The following is a 19,461-nucleotide window of genomic DNA, read 5'->3' on the forward strand; positions in this document are numbered from 1 at the left end:
TGGGACTTGTCTTCCCGGCCGTCTTCACTGCCCTCCTCTGAAGCTGTTCCTGGGGCAGCTGGTGGTGGGAGTGGGAGATGAGGCAGAGGAGGATTCAGTTGCCCTCATCCGCACTCCCTTTCTGCTTTCAGAACTGGACACCCTCTAGCCCCTGCTTTTTTGTAAGTAGGGTAAGCAGGTGTATAACCCTGTGCCAAGGATTTAGCTGGCATGGAAACCCAGGGCTCCCAAAGATAACATGGAGCCACAGACAGAGACAGACACATAACCACTGGACCACAAAGATGCTTGATAAGAGTTCAGTTTCTGAAAAATTTATTCTGGATTCAGTTGCAAATTTGAGGGTGAAATGGGAGGTGCCACAAAGACCCCAGGCCTGCCCCCGCACTTCCAGCCTTGAGCAGCACCAGCACACAGAGAGGCTATTCAGGATTCTCCACCAGAGAGCCAGCATCCACAAACACACCAACCCAAAATCTAGCTTTCTCATGTGCACCTGCAAAATGGGTGTACCACTTCCACAGGGTTAGCCACATTTGGTTTCCAGGTGCACCTGCAAAATGGGTGTACCACTTCCACAGGGTTAGCCACATTTGGTTTACAGCCGTAGCATGAGCCAGAAGGTTGCTCCTCGCAGAGAGGAGCAACCCTAACTGCTTTCGCGCCCCCCTGGCTCATTGGGGCAAGCCACTGCTGTCTACAGCAAACACAACCCAAAGTCTTCTGGCTCTTTCAAGACTAAGTGTAAGTGGACTGAGGCACTGGTTCCTGCTATGGTGAGGAGAGGTGAGAAGTAGAGGTGTATGTGATGTGGTCTGTGAGCTGCCGGCAAGGAGCAGGAACACAAACAGTACTTTAACCAGCGACCTGCTGTAACCTCAGTCCCATCACACCAAGAGGCCAGGGATCCCATCTTTGCTTTTCAGCGAAGGGGACAAGGGGTCCTCCATGGTGGTTCTGTGCACAGCAGTTGTGTGCTCCAAGTGGGAACTCCCACTCCAGCCAGGATCATTTTGCTTGGCCAAGAAACCCCTGAAAAGCTCATCCCATCAGATAGTCACCGAATCTTGGTCCCAGGGCTGATAATCTTCTGCTTGGCTCCACAGAGATACTAGGATTCCTGTTACAGGAAGCTGGCTGCGTGCGGGGGTGTCCTGAGGCACTTGGACAGGTGATTCCTGAGGAAAGGATCTCTCCTCACTTCCTGGAAGACTGACTGCCTGCAATAGAGAGAGAGAGAGAAAGTGCAGCTATCAGCTAAGGCAGGGTTTAGGAGAGGCCGTTTCTGTCCTGAGACAACACTTGTTCAGCCTGCTTACAAGTGGTGCACTGAAATGGTGGCACACAGAAATCTGTGCAGAAATTGCAAGTACTGCATGCTCAGGTACTGTTGGGGCAAGGGACTGATGCCAGGTGCCTGCAAACAGTTGTCATTTTGCTGTCTGTCTAGCAATGAATAAATGATTGAACACTCTTGCGAAAGAACAGGGAGGATTTCCCCACCATGGGAAGCTGTTGCTACAACACAAAGCTACTGTGACTCTACTAGAACTAACAGAAGCAAGATTCAAACCAGTAGGGCTTCCTTATTCACAATTCAGTCTGTTAGCTACTGTGTTACGTTAGCGGCATCCCAGTTTCTTGCAGGACGGGCCCACCAGGTCTTCAACACTGCCTCTGCTTCCTAAAGCTTGGAATACTGTAACACCAGAGTTCTTTTTCTGGCCAGTCTGTCCGGGGAGAAGGCTCTTCCCCAGCTTCAAACATGGCAAGAGAGAGAACTTCCCACTTGTGCAGCTCCATTGCAGAAGATTCAGAAGTCCGAGCTTCCCTTTCCCTGGAAAGTCAAGAGTGTGGGCATCAGGGACGGTTCTTCTCCTGGTCCATTTCTTCATCTCCACTGGTGTCCCCTGCAGCAGAGCACGAGGGGCAGCTGGACACATTCACAGCAGCCACACGTCAAAACCATGCATGGCATGGAGAAAGTGGAGAGAGAGAGATTCTTTTCCCTCTCACACAACACTAGAACCAGGGGTCACTCCATGAAATTGATTGCCAGGAGGTCTAGGACCAACCAACGGAAGTATTTTTTTCACACAACGTATAATCCACTTGTGGAATTATCTGCCACAAGATGTGGTGACAGCCAACAACCTGGATGTCTTTAAGAGGGGTTTGGATCACTTCATGGAGGAGAGGTCTATCAGTGGCTACTATTCGGAGGGCTGTGGGCCACCTCCAGCCTCAAGGGCAGGGTGCTTCTGAGTACCAGTTGCAGGGGAGTAATGGCAGGAGAGAGAGAATGCCCTCGCCTCTTGCCTGTGGGCTTCCAGCAGCATCTGGTGGGCCACTGTGTGAAACAGGATGCTGGACTAGATGGGCCTCCTTGGGCCTGATCCAGCAGGGCTGTTCTTATGTTCTGAATGTCTGTCACTCCCTGGCACAGACCCATGGTCTTTTAAGACACATGCATGCAGCTGCCATTCACTCTTTGGTTACTATGGGGCACACTAGCATGGGAGCAAGCACAACGGCCATACCAAGTGGGAAGCAGTTCCCACTTTAGGATCTACTTTCCAAGTTGCTGATGTGCATGTGATCCTTAGCTGGCCTCCCTTGCCCTTCTATCCAGTTCCTAGGTCCCCTGATCTGGCTCCATCCTGTCTCAAGACTGGGGAGCCTTTAAAAAAAACAACAAGCCCAACCTCTTTGCATATGGATATGAATAATATTTATATACTGCTTTTCAACAAAAGGTCCCAAAGCGGTTTACATAGGTATAAATAAAAGAAATGGCTTCCTGTCCCAAAAGGGCTCACAGTCTAAAGAAGAAATGTAAGACAGACACCAGCAACAGCCACTGGAGGGATGCTGTGCTGGGGATGGATAGGGCCAGTTGCTCTCCCCCTAATAAATAAAGAGAATCTAGGTGCCTCTTTGCTCAGCTAGCAGGGGACCCCTTAAAAAGGAGACTGGGACCCCTTTAAATAAATCAACCTCTTTGCATGACTCTCCCTATGTCATGCCTGCAAAATGGAGGCATGCCCTCCCTTTAGGGAAGCCTTCTGCAGATAAAATATAGCTAAAGGTGAAACTCCCTTCCCACCTAAAACAAAACAAAACATAACAGGCTAAAATGAGCAGAAGGAGCATCTTCCAAGTCCCCAGACTTCCCATAAAGTCTTGAGGTTTTTCATCTGATCCAAGAAGTATCCTGGGAACCAATATCCAAGTTCAAAATATACTCATACAGCATGATGGTTGGAACCTATATGTACACATTGTGATCCCTCCCCCCCACCTCCACAGTACACATGATTAACCACTGGGTCCTCACTGCATGCTATTCAAATACACGAGGTGGTGGACCTTCACAGTGGGATCAACAGCCCTCTAGACCAGGGATTCTCAATGTGTGTTCCCAACCAAGGGCCACTGGGGCTGGGGATTATGGGAGTTGAAGTCCAATAACATCTGGGGACCCACACGTTGAGAAACCCTGCTCTAGACAAAGGGCCTGAGGGGCTCAAAGGAGGGACACGGAGCCACATGGAGAACTCTGCCCCCCACCTCCAGGTGACTTGCAGAGGTCTGGTCTCAGCTCTCTCCAACCTCCTGCACAGCACTGGACAAGAAATCGAAGGTTTGAAGCTGGGGCCAGCAACCTTTTGGAAGTGGTGTGCAGTGTTGCCTCTAATTTTTGACATCTGTGTGCAGAATTTGTTCTGGTGTGCGTGCACGTGCATTCAGAGTGGGATCTAAAATCAACTGAGTGGATACCAAAACATTTGCACACCTTAGAGGGAACACTGGTGGGTGCCAAATCTTCATTTATTCACCCTAATTTAAAGTTTCACATGCTAGTAGGACATAATGTTTAGATTCTAACCCAACCACTCCCCTGCCCCATTTCCAGCAGGCAGCCCCTGAGCAGAGAGAAATTCTCTCTAATTTGGGCCTGATTTGGAGGGGTGGCATGCTGGAAATCGGGGGGCAGAGGGGAAGAAGGACAACCCCCCTCTGACTCTGTGGGTCCCTCATGGGGAGAGGGGTTGCCTGAATCCCTCCACCCCGATTACTAGCATGCACACTTTCTAAACCAAACCCATAGCCAGATCATGCAGAAATTATCTGACTGAGCTCCAGGCGTGGTTTTCAAGGACTGAATGCTGGAAATCGAGGGCAGTGGGGAGCACAAGATAACCCCCCACCTCAGAGCTGCCCTTCTTCCCTGGGTTGCCCTTCTTCTCCCTGTTCACTCCCAGTTTGCCTCTGAAATCTCCGCCTGGACCAGAGTGCAGTGTGAGTGTCTCTCAAAATAATTTCATGCACCACTTTTGGCATAGGAACGTGAGAACATAAGAACAGCCCTACTGGATCACGGCCAAGGCCTATTTAGTCCAGCCACAGTGACCCCCACCCGATGCCTCTGAGAAGCCCACAGGCAAAAGCTGAGGTCACGGCCCTTCTCCTGCTGTTGCTCACCTGCAACTGGTATTTAGAGGCATCTTGTCTCGGAGACTGGAGGTGGCCTATAGCCTAGTAGCCATTGATAGACCTGTCCTCCATGAATTTGTCCAATCCCCATCCAAGCCACATCCCATGGCAAAGCAATCCATGGATTAATTATGTACTGTGTGAAAAAGTACTTCCTTTTGTTGGTCCAAAATTTTCCAGCCTTCAGTTTCATGGAATGACCCCTAGTTCTAGTGTTGTGAGAGGAAGAAAAAATTTATGTCTGTCCACTCTCTCTATTCCATGCATAATTTTATACATCTCTATCATGTCTCCTCTTTTCCAGGCTAAAAAGCCCCAGATGCTGTAGCCTTGCCTCATACAGAAGGTGTCCCAGGCCCCTGATCATCTTGGTTGCTCTCTTCTGCACCTTCTCCAGTTCTACAATGTCCTTCTTAAGATATGGCGACCAGTACTCCAAATGTGGCTGCACCATAGATTTGTATAAGGGCATTATAATATTAGCATTTATTTTCAAAGATTTCTAGCATGGAATTGCCTTTTTCACAGCTGCCACGGACTGAGTTGACACTTTCAATGAGCTGTCCACCACGAACCTAGTTATCAGCCTCCCCTCCTTCTAAAGAGTTAACAGGGAGTGAACCCTTGTCTTGACTGACAGGCTGGTGAACTCCAGGGCAGCCAATCAGTACACCGAGTGGGTGGGACCTAGAGAGCAGTTGCTGGGAATTCTGGGAACAAGAAGGGCTGTCTGTGCTAGAGAAGCGCGTGCAGAAAGGCTTAGTGAGGGCATGGAGTTTTTGCTCCCTCATGGTCAAAGCCCGCATGGATGCTTCTCTCATGGAATAACTTCAGACCCTTGAAAGACAGGATTTCAGGAAGCTTGATTCTCACCGGTTTTTGGGTGAGTTTTCAAGGAAAAGAGGATTCAGCATAGCGAACAGTTTGTTAGATTTTGCGTTAGAAACTTATTTGTGTGTGTGTGTGTGCTTTGCATATTCCTGATACTGCTCTATTAATGTTTACCTGCAATGTAATTAAAATAAGATACACTAGCCTGTGCTCAACCCACCTAAGGCCTTGCAAAAGACTCTAAACTTTTGGGCGTGCCTAAATGCAGCCTGAAATTGAAGCCTAAGACAACCTATTTTTGTAACTTACTAAGTATTTTTGAGGTATTTAAAACCTAAAAGCCTCAGACGGAAGCAGTCTGTAGTAATGGAATAAAATGGTGGTTTTTTTGTTCTTTTCTTTTTACAAGCCTCTCAGAGTTGGTTTTTAACTCAAGAAAAAGGGAGGGCGGGAAGAGGATTTTTCTGGTGCAAAAGCATCCTCAAGCACTCAGCAGGCATGCATTTTCTCATCACATATAGGCCTACATGTTGAAGTTTTTTTGTACTTACCAATAGCAAAATAAAGGGACCACCTGCTCCCAAGGGTTTCTGCCTGCTTGACGAGATCATCTGAGGGGGCTCTGCTCCGGGTGCCGACACTGAGGGTGCCAGGTTGTCGTGCACTCGGGACAGGGCCTTCTCTGTTGCTGCCCCCAGGCTTTGGAATGTTCTCCCTGTGGCCATTCGCTCCTCAGACTCCATTACTGTTTTTAGAAAGCTGGTTAAATCTTGGCTTTTTATCCAGGCCTTTACTTGATTGTTTTATTGCTGCTTAGTTTTTTTGTATATTATATATTTTAATATCGGATTGTTTTTATATTTTTATATAAATACTTTTAATTCATTTTTATTATGTGTTTTAACTTTTGTAAACCGCCTTGGGGTTGTTTTTAGCGAAAGGCGGTATAGAAATCTAACAATAAATAAAATAAAAATTAAAATAAAGAGAGTTTCCCTAGGTTTCCACCCCAAGTCCATGGAGGTTCAGGCTCTGTCAATAAGAGGGGTAGTGGCAGCAGCATTTTAATTCTACCAGAAATATAGATTAGTTTTATGAGAAGCCCAGCCAGGCAGATCGCCAGGGATCAGCATTCAGCATTTCTCCCCCTCACATGAGCTGCTCTGAGACAAAGGCTTTAATCTGCTACAGACCCCAAGATCTCTTTCCTGGTCAGTCACTGACAGCCCAGACTCCATCAGTGTCTATGTGAAATTATAAATTGAAATTGTGGGTTTTTGCCCCAATAAGCTTCAATTTACACTTCCTTACATTGAACCACATTTGCTATTTTGTCACCCATAAGAACAGCCCTGCTGGATCAGGCCCATGGCCCATCTAGTCCAGCATCCTGTTTCACACAGTGGCCCACCAGATGCCACTGAGAGCCTACAGGCAGGAGTTAAGGGCATGACCTCTCTCCTGCTGTTACTCCCCTGCAACTGGTACTCAGAGGCATCCTGCCTCTGAGGCTGGAGGTGGCCCACAGCCCTCCAACTAGTAGCCGATGATAGACCTCTCCTCCATGAAGTTATCCAAACCCCTCTTAAAGCCATCCAGGTTGTTGGCTGTCACCACATCTTGTAGCAGAGAATTCCACAAATTGATGATACATTGTCTGATAAAGTACTTCTGTTTGTTGGTCCTAAACTTCCTGGCAATCAATTTCATGGGATTTCACCCACTCACCAATTTCACCCACTCACCAAGTTTGGAGAGATCTTTTTGTAGCTCCTCATAATCTGTTTCAGATTCCACAACACTAAATGTAGTGTCATCTGTAGATCTGACCACTTTGCTCCTTACTCCAACTTCTAGATCATTCATGAACAAGTTAAAGTGCACCGGTCCCAGTACAGATTCCTGGTGGACCCCACTTCTTACTTCCCTCCATTGTGAAAACTCTCCATTTATTCCTAACCTCTTCTTCCTGTCCTTTAACCAGTACCGATGCACACATGAACCTGTCCCCTTAGCCCATGACTGCTAAGTTTACTCAAGAGCCCTTTGTGGGGAACTTTGTCACAAACCTTCTAGAAGTCCAAGTATACTGTGTCAAGCGGATCACCTATATCCACCTGCTTGTTGACACTCTCAAAGAACCCCCCCAAAAAGACTTACCCTTGCAGAAGCCATGCTGGCTCTCTGTCAGCAAGGCCTGTTGAAAGAGACAATTTTGATGGAAAGTATACTTTCCATTAAATTTACCTGGCCAGAATTTAAGCTAACCGGCCTGTAATTTCCCAGATCCCCCTTCAATCCCTTTTCGAAAATTGGAGTTACATTAGCTACATTCCAGTCCTCTGGTACAGAGCCTGATTGTAGGGACAAGTTACATATTTTTGCTAGGCCATCATCAATTTCACATTTTTGAGTTCCTTAAGAACTCTTGGGTGGATGCCATCTGGCCCTGGTGATTTGTTAATTTTTAGTTTTTCAAGACAGTTTAGAACATCCTCTCTCGTCATCTGGAGCATGGAGGCTCCATATAGCCATCATGACTATTAAATTGGCCCAGTTCTTTAGCCTCCAAGCCTGAGAAGCTCAGGTTTGAAGTGAGTATATGGTCAGTATCCTCCACCATGAAGACAGATGCAAAGAACTCATTCAGCGTCTCTGCAAACTCCTTAATATTCCCTTTCACGCCCTCATCATCTAGGGTCCAACTGCCTCACTGGCAGGTTTTCTGCTTCTGATATATTTAAAGGAGTTTCGATACTCCCCTTGACCCTTCTAGCTATTTGCTCCTCAAACTCCCTTTTTGCATCCCTTATTGTCTCCGTGCATTTCTTTGGCCAGAGTTTCTGTTCCTTTCTGGAAGCAGGACTTCCATTTTCTGAAAGAAAACGGCATGCTGACCCCTGGTTTTAAAGGCTTCCTCCCTGCCCACACACAACTAGAACTTGTTCTTATAAAGTGAGCTTCAGAATGTTGCCCTTTTCACTAGATACTGAATCATATATTTACACAACAATCCCACAGACATGGAGAACACAGAACGATTGCCAAGGAAGGGCTGATTGCTGGAAAGTCTAAATGGCTGGGAACTTGGGAAAAATAGGGGGCAAAGCATGATGACTCCCGAGGATATATGGGAGATCCATCAATCCTCAGGTCTGCACTGTCCTTCATATACTACTCCATTCATGTGTCCCGAAGTCCAGCTCACTTTCCCTGGAAAGCAGGGAGTTCAGGCTGCAAGGACAGCTTTCCCGGTGCGTGTGTACTTTCCGTTTTTCCAACTGCGCTTCCTTTAGAGTGTGACCAGATGCCAGGAACAGGAGTGAAACAGGAAGCCTGGAAGGCCACTTGTCTGTTAACAGCCCCTCTTGATCCAGGCTGGACAGAGCTCATATCACAGGAAACAGAATGCAGAGACATCAGAGGAGCAAACAGAGGATACCGGCTGCAGGGAGAAGAGCAACAGGCAACACTCCCTGGGGCCAAAGCAAAAGAAATGCAGCTGCTGTCTGCCAATTGACTCCCTATTTCTAATCCTAAGGGTGCCACTCATTCACTGCATGGACTTGAGAACATCACTTAACTGTCTTCCTTTTTCTTCTTTGTTCCCGAAGCCTGGAGTGCCACTAAAGCCTTGCATGTGTGAAGGAGTCACCACAGATTGAACATTCAACTTGTCCCACATCACACCTCAAGCACACATCTTTTCTACTGGAGTCCATCCACACATTCAGCTGTCAACCATCAAGTGACAGGAACATAGGAATATAGGGAGCTGCCATATACTGAGTCAGACCATAGGTCTACCTAGCTCAGTATTGCCTTCACAGGCTGGCAGCAGCTTCTCCAAGGTTGCAGGCAGGAATGTCTCTCAGCCCTATCTTGGAGATGCTGCCAGGGAGAGAACTTGGAACCTTCTGCTCTTCCCAGAGCGGCTCCATCCCCTGAGGGGAATCTCTTACAGTGCTCACACTTCTAGTCTCCCATTCATATGCAGTCAGGGCAGACCCTGCTTAGCTAAGGGGACAAGTCATGCTTGCTACCACAAGACCAGCTCTCCTCTATCATCATCAAGAGATGAGATACCAAGTGAGGTATGTGCATCTTTGAACCTACACAGACATTCAAAAGAAAAAGGTGTCACCCTAAAGAACATCAGAAAAACAGACACAAAAGATCCATATAGTCCAATATCCTGTTCTTCTCAGTGGCCAACCAGATTCCTCCAGGGAGCCACAAAGGTAGCCTTCTCCTGCTGTAGTTCCCCAGAAGCAAGTATACTGCCTCTGAGCATGGAGGCTCCATATAGCCATCATGACTTGAGATCCTCGCCTACATGACAGGACAGTAAGGAGACAATGAGACACACACACAGCAGCTCACTAACCACTCAGCCACAGTAGCAACAAAAGTCTCTCACTTTGCCTGCTTCTTGTGGATGATCCAGAAGAGCTGGGACGGCTTGTTTGCTGGGGTCCAGACTGGGAGAACTGGGGTGCGATGTTTGGGATCTTTCCTCTTCCAGGCCTGATGCTCTGGATGTCCGGAGAGGAGGGGAGCTTCGGGCTGCTGGTGAAGCCGGAAAGGAAGTCGCTGCAAGAGTAAAAGTGGAACTGAAAGCAGGGAATGGATGAGCCTTTGGGAGCTGCAGGTGGAGGAAACCCTTGCACTGATGAAGCCTGCTGAGCACTGCAGGACACAAAGGAATACGAAGAGACTAGAACTCTAGGCGCACTTAAGAACATAACAGCAGCTCTGCTGGATCAGACCCAAGGAGGCCCATCTAGTCCAGCTTCTTGTTTCACACAGTGGCCCACCAGATGCCTTTTGGGAAGCCCACTGGCAAGAGGTGAGGGCATGCCATCTCTCCTGCTGTTACTCCCCTGCAACTGGCATTCAGAGGCATCTTGCCTTTCAGGCTGGATATGACCTATAGCTCTCAGACTGGTAGCTGTTGATAAACCTCTCCTCCATGAATTTATTCAAACTCCTCTTAAAGAAATCCATGTTGTTGGCTGTCACCACATCTTGTGGCAGAGAATTCCATAGGCTAATTGTGTGAAGAAGTACTTCCTTTTTTTGGTCCTAAATTTCTTGGCAATCAGTTTCATGGGATGACCCCTGGTTCTAGTGTTATGAGAGCGGAAGAAAAATCTCCCTGTTAACCTTCTCCACACCATGCATGATTTTATAGACCTCTATCATGTCTCCCCTCAGTCGTCTTCTTTCTAAAGTAGAAAGCCCCAGATGCTGTAGCCTAGCCTCATAAGGAAGGTGCTCTACATAAGAACATAGGAAGCTGCCATATACTGAGTCAGCCCATTGGTCTATCTAGCTCAGTATTGTCTTCACAGACTGGCAGCGGCTTCTCCGAGGTTGCAGGCCCCTGATCATCTTGGCTGCCCTCTTCTGCACTTTCTACAGTTCTACTTAGGTTCAACACACATACTATCTGTGAACAGTGTATGCACACAGAAATCTGTATGCACGTACAGTTATTCACATGTTATGTTGAATGCAAGCACAGCAGTACATGCTTCCTCTCTGTATCCTGCATTTGAGAGGGCTTGGATCCAAGTTCACTTTTAAAACGAATGCATGTACAGCACTGTTCCCTCTAACAGGGACTCCCAGATGTTGCTCACTACAACTCCCAGCGTCCCCAGCAGCAGTGGCCTTTGGCTGGGAATTATGGGAGTTGTAGTCAACATCATCTGGGAATCCCTGCTAGAGGCAACCCTGATGTACAGCCATTCACACAAAAACACAGACATGTTTGCAGACACCTGTAGTACACATGTACAGCTTCATGTCTGAATGAGGATGAGGCGCTTGGAATTCAAAAAACAGAATGTCCAAACCTAAATTTGCAAACTTGTCACCTGAGCATAAATAGATCCCTTAGGTTTTGTTTTAGTTGACAGCAGCCTAAGAACAAATAATTTCAAGGCATATTAAACAATCAAGACCTGGACAAGGAACTGTGTTCAAATCACATATTCAAACACGAATCCACCTGGAGCCTCTCTCGGAACCCACCTTCCCCATGAAGCCCTTGGCACAACTCCTTCGTCCCATCATCACCACTTGTGCTTGCCTTGTTAATCCCCCCCATTCTTCTCCCCTCCCTCTGTGGACTCCCCTTTGTCAGCTTTTAGATTGTAAGCCCCCCGGGGCAGGGACCTGTCCTTTCATTCTTGGTAAAAGTGCAATGCACATGGATGGTGCTATGTAATGAATAACTCCGCAAATAACCACCCTTGGACCCTGAGTGCTGAGGGACCTTTTACAGGTGTTACGGGTGTTTTACGGGTGTTACAGCTACCGGTCATGTGCCTGAGGCTGACATTTGACTCCTGGAACCTGTTTCCATATTGCCAGGACTTAGCCGGGGTGGGGGGATGTGAAATAAGAAGAAGGGTGCACCTCTGAACCTGAGCAGAGTGGATATCCCTCAACAGTGTGTGAACACAACTTGCCTCTACTTACGAGGGGATTAGGGAGAAGTGCTTTCTGGTCAAAAGATGCAACTTCCAAGAGCAGGGGAAAGAGAAGAGAGCAACAATCCCTATCCAACCCCAGCACAGCATCCCTCCACTGCCTGTTACTTATATTTCCTTCTAGACTGTAAGTCCTCTGGGGGCAGGGAACCATTTTACATAGGAAGCTGCCTTCTACTGAGTCAGGCCATTAGTCCAGCTAGCTCACGACACAGACTGGCAGTGGCAGCGGCTTCTCCAATGTTGCAGGCAGGAGTCTCTCGCAGCCCTGTCTAGAGATGCTGCCACTCTGCCAGGGAGGGCCCTTGGAACCTCCTGCATGTAAGGATGCAGGTGCTCTTCCCAGGGCGGCCCCATCTCCCATTCAAGGGGAATATCATACAGTGCTCACACATGCAGTCTCCCCTTTGAATGCTCCACTAGGGTAGACCCCGCTTAGCAAAGGAAGGGGACAATGCATGCTTGCTACCACAAGACCAGCTCTCCTGGTTTTTTAATTTAATTTTCTGCATAATCCACTTTGTGCACTTGTGTTGAAAAGTGGTATATAAATATCTGCGGTGGAGGTGGTGATGGTGTCTGAAGGGGGAGCCTTTAGCAGGTCCTAAGCCTAAGCTCTACCACCACCACCACCACCGGGAGACTGGCCACAGAAGTGGTAAGGGGCGGGGGCTGACAGCTGGCCAGCAACACCAGCCCTGGCTGGAGCCTCCTTCCCCTCCAGCAACCCTCTTTTTGGCAACTTGCCCCTTGAACGTGGCCCCCTGGCAGGATTGCTAAGAGCCGACTTTGCCAGCCCTCGTAATGGCTTAATATGACCCCAGGACCAGCGCCTAAGCAAGTGCCTGGAACGGAGTAATCCCTGAGAGGTCCCTGTGGCAGATAAGCCATTCGGAGGGGGCTTCAAAGGCTCTCCTCCACTGCCCTGCCCAGGTCCATCAAAGGAAATCATTGTGAGTGGCAGGAGGAGTGATTAGATTCATCTTTCCCCTGGAAAGGAATGTGGGCGAGTTAGCAGAGGACCTGCCCAGCCACCTGCCATGGAGACCGCCCTGCAAGTTCTCACTTTCCTCAAATTGCTCCTTTTGTTTGAGGTTCTTCTGCTCTTGCAAATACTCATGGCAGGCGGGGTGTGTGTGTGCTAATCAGGCCGTTAAAAGCCTGTTTGAACAGCCTTCCTGCTGCCCAGTGGCGCGCTCCCTCGCTTCCTTTTACAACCCCCTCAGGTATCTCTTCCAAAGATCTTGCCAGCCGTTTCCAGGCTAGTAGGAAGGTTCTTGCCAGAAACGACGATGGCTATCTGGTGGAATCTCAATCCCGGTTGCTAGAAATCAGCTCTGTGGCCCGGAGCCAACAGAAGGGCTTTCAGACATTCCTCCGAGGGAAAGAGATTTACTCATGGGGCTGGGGGCTGCCTTCAGCGATAGAGGCAGGAACTTAAGAAGCTGCCTAATAACAAGTCAGACCATTGACCCATCTAACTCAGTAGGGTCTGCACTGACTGGCAGCGGCTCTCCAAGGTTTCAGGCAGAGGCCTTTCGCAGCCCTACCTGGGGATGCTGCCAGGGAGGGAACCGGGGACCCTCCGCATGTCAAGCAGATGCTCTGCCACTGAGCAACGGCCCCACCCATTTCCTCCCCACTTTTTCTCTTTTTTAAAAAAGTGGGAGGCAGGAGGACATCTTTCTGCCTTGCTGCCACAAACGCCCATCATTCCCAGTAGTCCAACAACATCTGGGAACCCATTTGGTTAAGAACCCCTGAGCTAACTTGACTTGTAACAAGACTGACACCCCACTGGGGTTAATCATCTGCATCCCAAAAGACAGGCAGGCACACTCTATTGTTGTCAGCTGGGACTTTAGTAAGCTAAAGAGAAATATTTCTAAATAAATTAATACACACACACACACACACACCCCTCTAGCCCAGAATTGGCTGCTGTGACTGAAAACTCTCCAGATTCTCGGACTCTGCTGCCTGAGATCAGACGTTCTCAGCCATGTGTCCCTAGATGCTGTTGGACTACAGTTCCCACATCCCTGGGAGCTGTAGTCCAACAATATCTGAGAACCCAAGGCTGAGAATCCATGCTTTAAGTGGAGGTGCCAGAAACTGAACCCCACACTTGGCCCTGAGCAATGAGAGACTGTTCCATGGAACTGATTTCCAGATAAAACAGATTTATGAGCAGAGGTGCAAGTCCAGGACTCTTACAGCATGAAATATGATATTTTTCATATGTGATCTTAGCACATAACTTTGGCTTTGTACGTAAAAGAAGATTAAGCAGCCGCAAAGTGGCCAGAGGGCAACCCTGCTCCTGAGAAAGTATTTAACAAGCTTCCGTCAGATAAGTCATTGATGGTGACAAGGTGCTACTTGGGCAAGAAGAGTTCAGGAAAAGCGTGTGAGGCATCCACTCCCTCTATCCCGACCTTTTCACAAAAACAAACATCTTTATCTGCTCTCTCCACTATTTGCTTTCTTGGTAGTCTAGAAACGGATCTGAAGGCACGGAGGTAACCTGAGAAGAAACACTACCTTGGCTGGTCAGTGACGCATAAGCATCTAATAGTTGTGGGAGAGTTTGAATGGACAAAAGGAACAAAGTGTTCACCTTCCTGCCCGTGCCAGAAGAAGTTTAATTATATGTATTTTTCTAAAATTAGACTGGATATGGCATGCAGCCTTGGCTGGGACTGCAAGTGCATAAGAACATAGGAACAGCCCTGCAGGATCAGGCCCAAGAATGCCCATCTAGTCCAGCATCCTGTTCCACACAGTGGCGCACCAGATGCCTCTGGAATGCCCACAGGCAAGAGGTTGAGGGCATGCCTTCTCTCCTGTTTCTCACCTGCAGTCTTGCCTCTGAGGCTGGAGGTGGCCTAGAGCCTATGGGAGCCTATGGGAACAAAATCCAAAAAAACCCAAAAAACACCCCAGATCTATACAATTACATGTTTATATTGATATGAGTAAAAAAGAATACAAATAACCCAATAAGAGCAATCAGTAACTCATTCATTATACAATCATAGACTTTGGTATACCCACTAGATACACAAGATTCGGTTCTCAAAAACTGATCTATCTAGTGAGTATACCAAAGTCTATGACTGTATAATGAATGAGTTACTGATTGCTTTTAGTGGGTTATTTGCATTAATTTTTACTCATATTAATATAAGTAATTTTTTTAAAAACTGTGGTGTTTTGTTTTGGTTTTTTTAATTGTGAGCAACCTAGATATAGGTTCTTTTCTGGTTCATTTCAAGGGAGACAATGGGATCAGGGATGTGCTACAGGGATGTGCGAAAGGTATCTTCTTGTTCCTCTTGCACCTTCCTTTCATAGAGATCTCATCCCCTCTTCAAGTTGTGCCCAGTCAGGATCCCAGTGTCCTGCCATGATCTTCGTGGTCTTTGGGTCTTTCCAGATCACTTGTTCTCCTGCACAAGAAGCCAGCATTTGTTACTTGGCTCTTGCACAGGATTCAGATCTGTTTTTCCAAGGCAGTGATTCGTGAGTGGAGATGTCAGATCTTCCACTGTAAGAGAATGTGTTTTTTCCTCTTTCTCTGTCCAAGACTCTGGGAAGCTGCTGCCAGTCAACATAAACAGTGCCGACCTAGATGGACCAATGTTCTGACTCAATAGATGGCAAATTCCTATGTTTCTCCTCTTCATCACCACTACCACCCACCAACTGTTATTAGGAAGCTGCCATATACGGAGTCAGACCCCTGGTCCATCTGGCTCAGCATTGTCTACACAGACTGGCAACAGCTTCTCCAAGGTTGCAGGCAGGAGTCTCTCTCAGTCCAATCTGGAGAAGCCGTTTGGCTTGCTTTGGTATGCTCTAACTCTTGGGAGTTTGAAGCCACCTTTGGCAATTAAAGACACGGTAAACATGCAAACAAAAAAGGCATCTGTTCGTGTCAGCTAGGTTGCATGCAATGTCACTTCCTCACATCCACCCAGAAAGGTCTCCAGGAGCCAGAAATGCACATTTATTTTTTAAAAAGAAAAAAGCCACCACACTGTAGAGCACAAGGCTCTTCCTGGTCCAAAGGGGGTCCTAGGAAGATAAGGATATAGGAGCTGCCTCAGACCATTGGGCCCTCTAGATCAGCATTGTCTACATAGACTGGCAGCAGCTTCTCCAAGGTGAGAGGCAGGAGTCTCTCTTGGCCCAGTCTCAGGAACAGAGGAAGCTGCCATATTCTGAGTCATACTACTGTCTACCCAGATTGGCATCTTGGAAATGCCAGGGAGGGAACTTGGACCCTTCTGCAGGCAAGAGAGAGATCCCTTGTTTGTCCCCCAGCAACTGATATTCCCAGGGGCACTGCCTCTGAACACAGAATTCCTAGCAATCTTCAAATTCCTGAAGGGGTGACATAGAGGAGGAGGGGGGAAGGAGGAGGGGGGAAGGGGGGAGGGAGGAGGCGGCGGCAATTGTTCTCTGTTACCCCAGAGGACTAGATCCACTGGGATGGAATGACAAAAGAGCAGATTTAGGCTAGACATTAGGAGAGATTTTCTAACTGTAAGAGCTGTTTGGCAATGGAACAGTCTGCTGCATGCAATGCTGGGCTCTAACAGAGGCTAGCTGGCCATTCATCAGGGATGCTGCAGCAGTTTCCTGCACTGCGCAGAGGGTTGGACTAGAAGACCTCCCAGGTCCCTTCCAACGCAAACCATCTATGAGAGCTGGTGTAACTTAATGGCTAAGAGGCTGAGCTACACATCAAGAAGTCCCCAGTTTTAATCTTGCCTCTGCCATGAACTCACTAGCTGGCCTTAGTCAAGTCACCTTCTCTCAGTTTCAGCTACCTTGCCCCCACAATATGGGGATGATAGACCTACCTTACAGGGTCATTGGAAGGATTATGGAGACAATGGCCAAGACATTCTTTAACGTTATAAAGGTGGAGCAAGAGCTGTGCTCTTGTAGAGGGGCTGCTGTGAAGCTCAGCTAAAGGCCTGCTGTACAGCTGAGTCTGCATGAAGGGGAAGAGGGTAGCAATTTTTACTGCTCTCTCCACTCTTCCAAAATAGTTTGGCTTCTAGAAACAAGTCTTTGAGGGCTGCACAACCCTCAGGGACTTATTACTGGAAGCCAAACAGTACTTTTGGAGGGAAGGGATAGCAGCGAGAATTATTCCCTGCTTCCCCTTTGCGTGTGCTCGGCTGTGTGGCAAACCTTTGGCTGAGCTTTGCAGTAGCCTCTCTGCAGGAGCGCAACTCTTACTCCAGCCTCCTGATGCTGTGGAACATACCGGCCAATGTATGCAAAACACCCTGGCCATGTTCTGTAAATGCTAAGAATTATTCTTTAGCTATGATGGTTAAACAGATAAGCTACCGTGCAGTTCACCAAGCACACCAGCTGCAAGCACAACGCCATAGGATTTGCAGGTCACCTATTCCCACTCCTTCCTTACGTTCCAAAAATCTGACTCTCCATAGGGTACCTGTTGGATAGCTCATTTCCACTGTCCTGGGCAATATCAGAGGACTGGATAGTGAGGATGTCAGCAGCTGGTGGGATGCACCGCTCTGTTCCAAAAGGCACCGGAGACACTGCAGAGGCTTCCGTTTCAATTGCTGTTTGGAAAAAGGAACATTTCAAAACGTGGAAAGTGACGCTTTGCACCTTCCTTACATGAGGTATTCTGCTCTGTTCCTATCTGCCCACTGTGCCAAGGAGGTGTTGCATTTAACACTGATGTACAGTCCCTGCATGTGAGCCAGAAGCTCTTGTGGTTGTCAGAAACCAACGAAACTGCCACTCACCCCAGGGTTGGCCCATGACATTGGGGTGCCTGAGGCAGAAATGACATTGCCCTTCCCCACTAATGGTCACTGAACCATCCAGCAGGCAGTTCTCCTGCACAAATCCCACGGAAATGAGAAGGAGGTGTGCAAGAGCACTGCTGTAGTCTTGGGCAGCGTCCAGCCATTTCAATGGGAAAATTTCCTGCGAGATGAGGTCATCTAAATCCTCTCCCTGTCTGCTGTCCTGAAGGCTGCTTCGCCTGGCTTTGGGCAAAGGCCACCTTTGTGCCCAATGCAGTCTTCTGCACAAAACTAGAAGGAAAGTCACTAATGAACCCAAAGACCAAACACTTCAAGAAACTGGTGTGATGGGATGTTGGCAGGGTCCTATCTTGGCCAGCCATGGATTCTGGGATGTGCTTCACTCTGGATGCCCCACAACTCCCCACTCCCAGCACCTTGAGGTCTTTTCCTCTACCTCAACTTGATGTGGAGGCATCATCCAGCGGACATCCAGTAGGGGTGTGCATGGAACTGCTTCGGCCAGTTCGGTTTGAATCCAAACCAGATTTGAACCGACCCAGACCGGTTCCATGTCTGCCCGAAGCGGGTCTGATTCGACCATCGAACCAGGCCGAACTGGTTTGGGGGATATACTTGTAAAGGGGAATCCTCACCAGATTCCCCTTTACAAATACAGATGAGGGGCCCTTTCAGGGATAAGGGGTGGCGAGCGAGTACGTAAGCTGCTTACCTGGCCAGCGCAGCTACCGGCGCTGCAACTCACCCACCTGGCGGCTGCAAGCAGCAGGCTCCCCCCACCTTTTACCAAGCCGCAGCTTCAAGCAGCACACTCCCTCCTCTTCTACCAAGCCACTGCCCAGCTGCTGGCTTGGTAAAAGAGGGGGGAGCCTGCTTACCTGGGGCTGCCAGGAGGGCAAGCCGCAGGGAGTGGCGCTGCCGCCAGCCACACCAGCTAGTTAAGTCGCTTACTTACCTCGCTCGCTGCCCCTGCCCAGTCCCCTTATCATGCTGAACTGGTTCACCCAAACTAGGCCTGGTTCAGTTTGCTCACGGGCCGAACCGCCCCCGGTTCGGTCTGCAATCGGACAGACCCCAGCTCGAGGCAAACCAGTTCGGCACCAAACTTCCGTTGCATACCCCTAACAACCAGATCAACACTGTGCTTGCGCAACAAAGTTGTGCTAGTACAAGAAGGATGCAAAGCTGTGCAACATGATGTGGATGTTTGAAATTCCCTGCAAAACACACAAGGAAGAGATTTCACAGCAAAAGGTGCAACAGCTTCTTGTGCACACGGAGACATGTTTGCGTTAGTGCAACATTAGTTTGGAACGCAAGCTCCTGACTTGGCACAGCCAGGCAGCATAACATCCTTGTGCAAGTGCAAGTGCAACACATACAAGTGCAACACATTGTGCAACACATTGTGCAAGTGCAACACATTGTGCAACACATACAAGTGCAACACATACAATGTTAGTCTGGATGTTGACCTCTGCCTGCCTTCTCTCCAGTCATATGTTTGGGTCCAGCTCTTCTGTTCAGCATCCCATTAGTGGCCCACACTGCCATCAACCAGGGCTGGAGCTGTAATTGTGCGCACGGGTTCCAAGAACCTGTGTGCAAATGCCAGTGGGGTTACCACGTAGCGCCACTCCTCTACTGCAAGCACCCGGCAGCGGTGGCCTCCCTGATGGAGCATCCTGGGGTAGGCTGCCCTTCCCCCACCGCACAGAGGCCGCTGTGCATGCATGACAGCCAGCTGAGCAGTTGGCACGGCACTTGGCTGCCTTGCTGACCACTCCAATGGCTGCTGCACATGCGCG

General features: G+C 48.6%; 1 protein-coding gene across 5 annotated transcripts in view; it reads right to left on the reverse strand.

Annotated features, from left to right (window-relative positions):
* Positions 1-298: 298 nt before the first annotated feature.
* Positions 299-19,461, reverse strand: part of ARMC9 (armadillo repeat containing 9) — a 129,809-nt gene continuing 110,646 nt past the window's right edge. For all 5 annotated transcript variants that reach the window (XM_053306966.1, XM_053306962.1, XM_053306963.1 and 2 more), the window contains 3 exons: positions 17,308-17,440; positions 9,749-9,921; positions 299-1,220 (listed from right to left, as the gene is read on the reverse strand). In XM_053306966.1, coding sequence (XP_053162941.1) covers positions 1,198-1,220; positions 9,749-9,921; positions 17,308-17,440 — 329 coding nt within the window. In that variant the 3' untranslated portion in view covers positions 299-1,197. The remainder of the gene's footprint in view (positions 1,221-9,748; positions 9,922-17,307; positions 17,441-19,461) is intronic.

Source organism: Hemicordylus capensis, chromosome 3, assembly GCF_027244095.1.
Source record: "Hemicordylus capensis ecotype Gifberg chromosome 3, rHemCap1.1.pri, whole genome shotgun sequence".
Classification (NCBI taxonomy): domain Eukaryota; kingdom Metazoa; phylum Chordata; class Lepidosauria; order Squamata; family Cordylidae; genus Hemicordylus; species Hemicordylus capensis.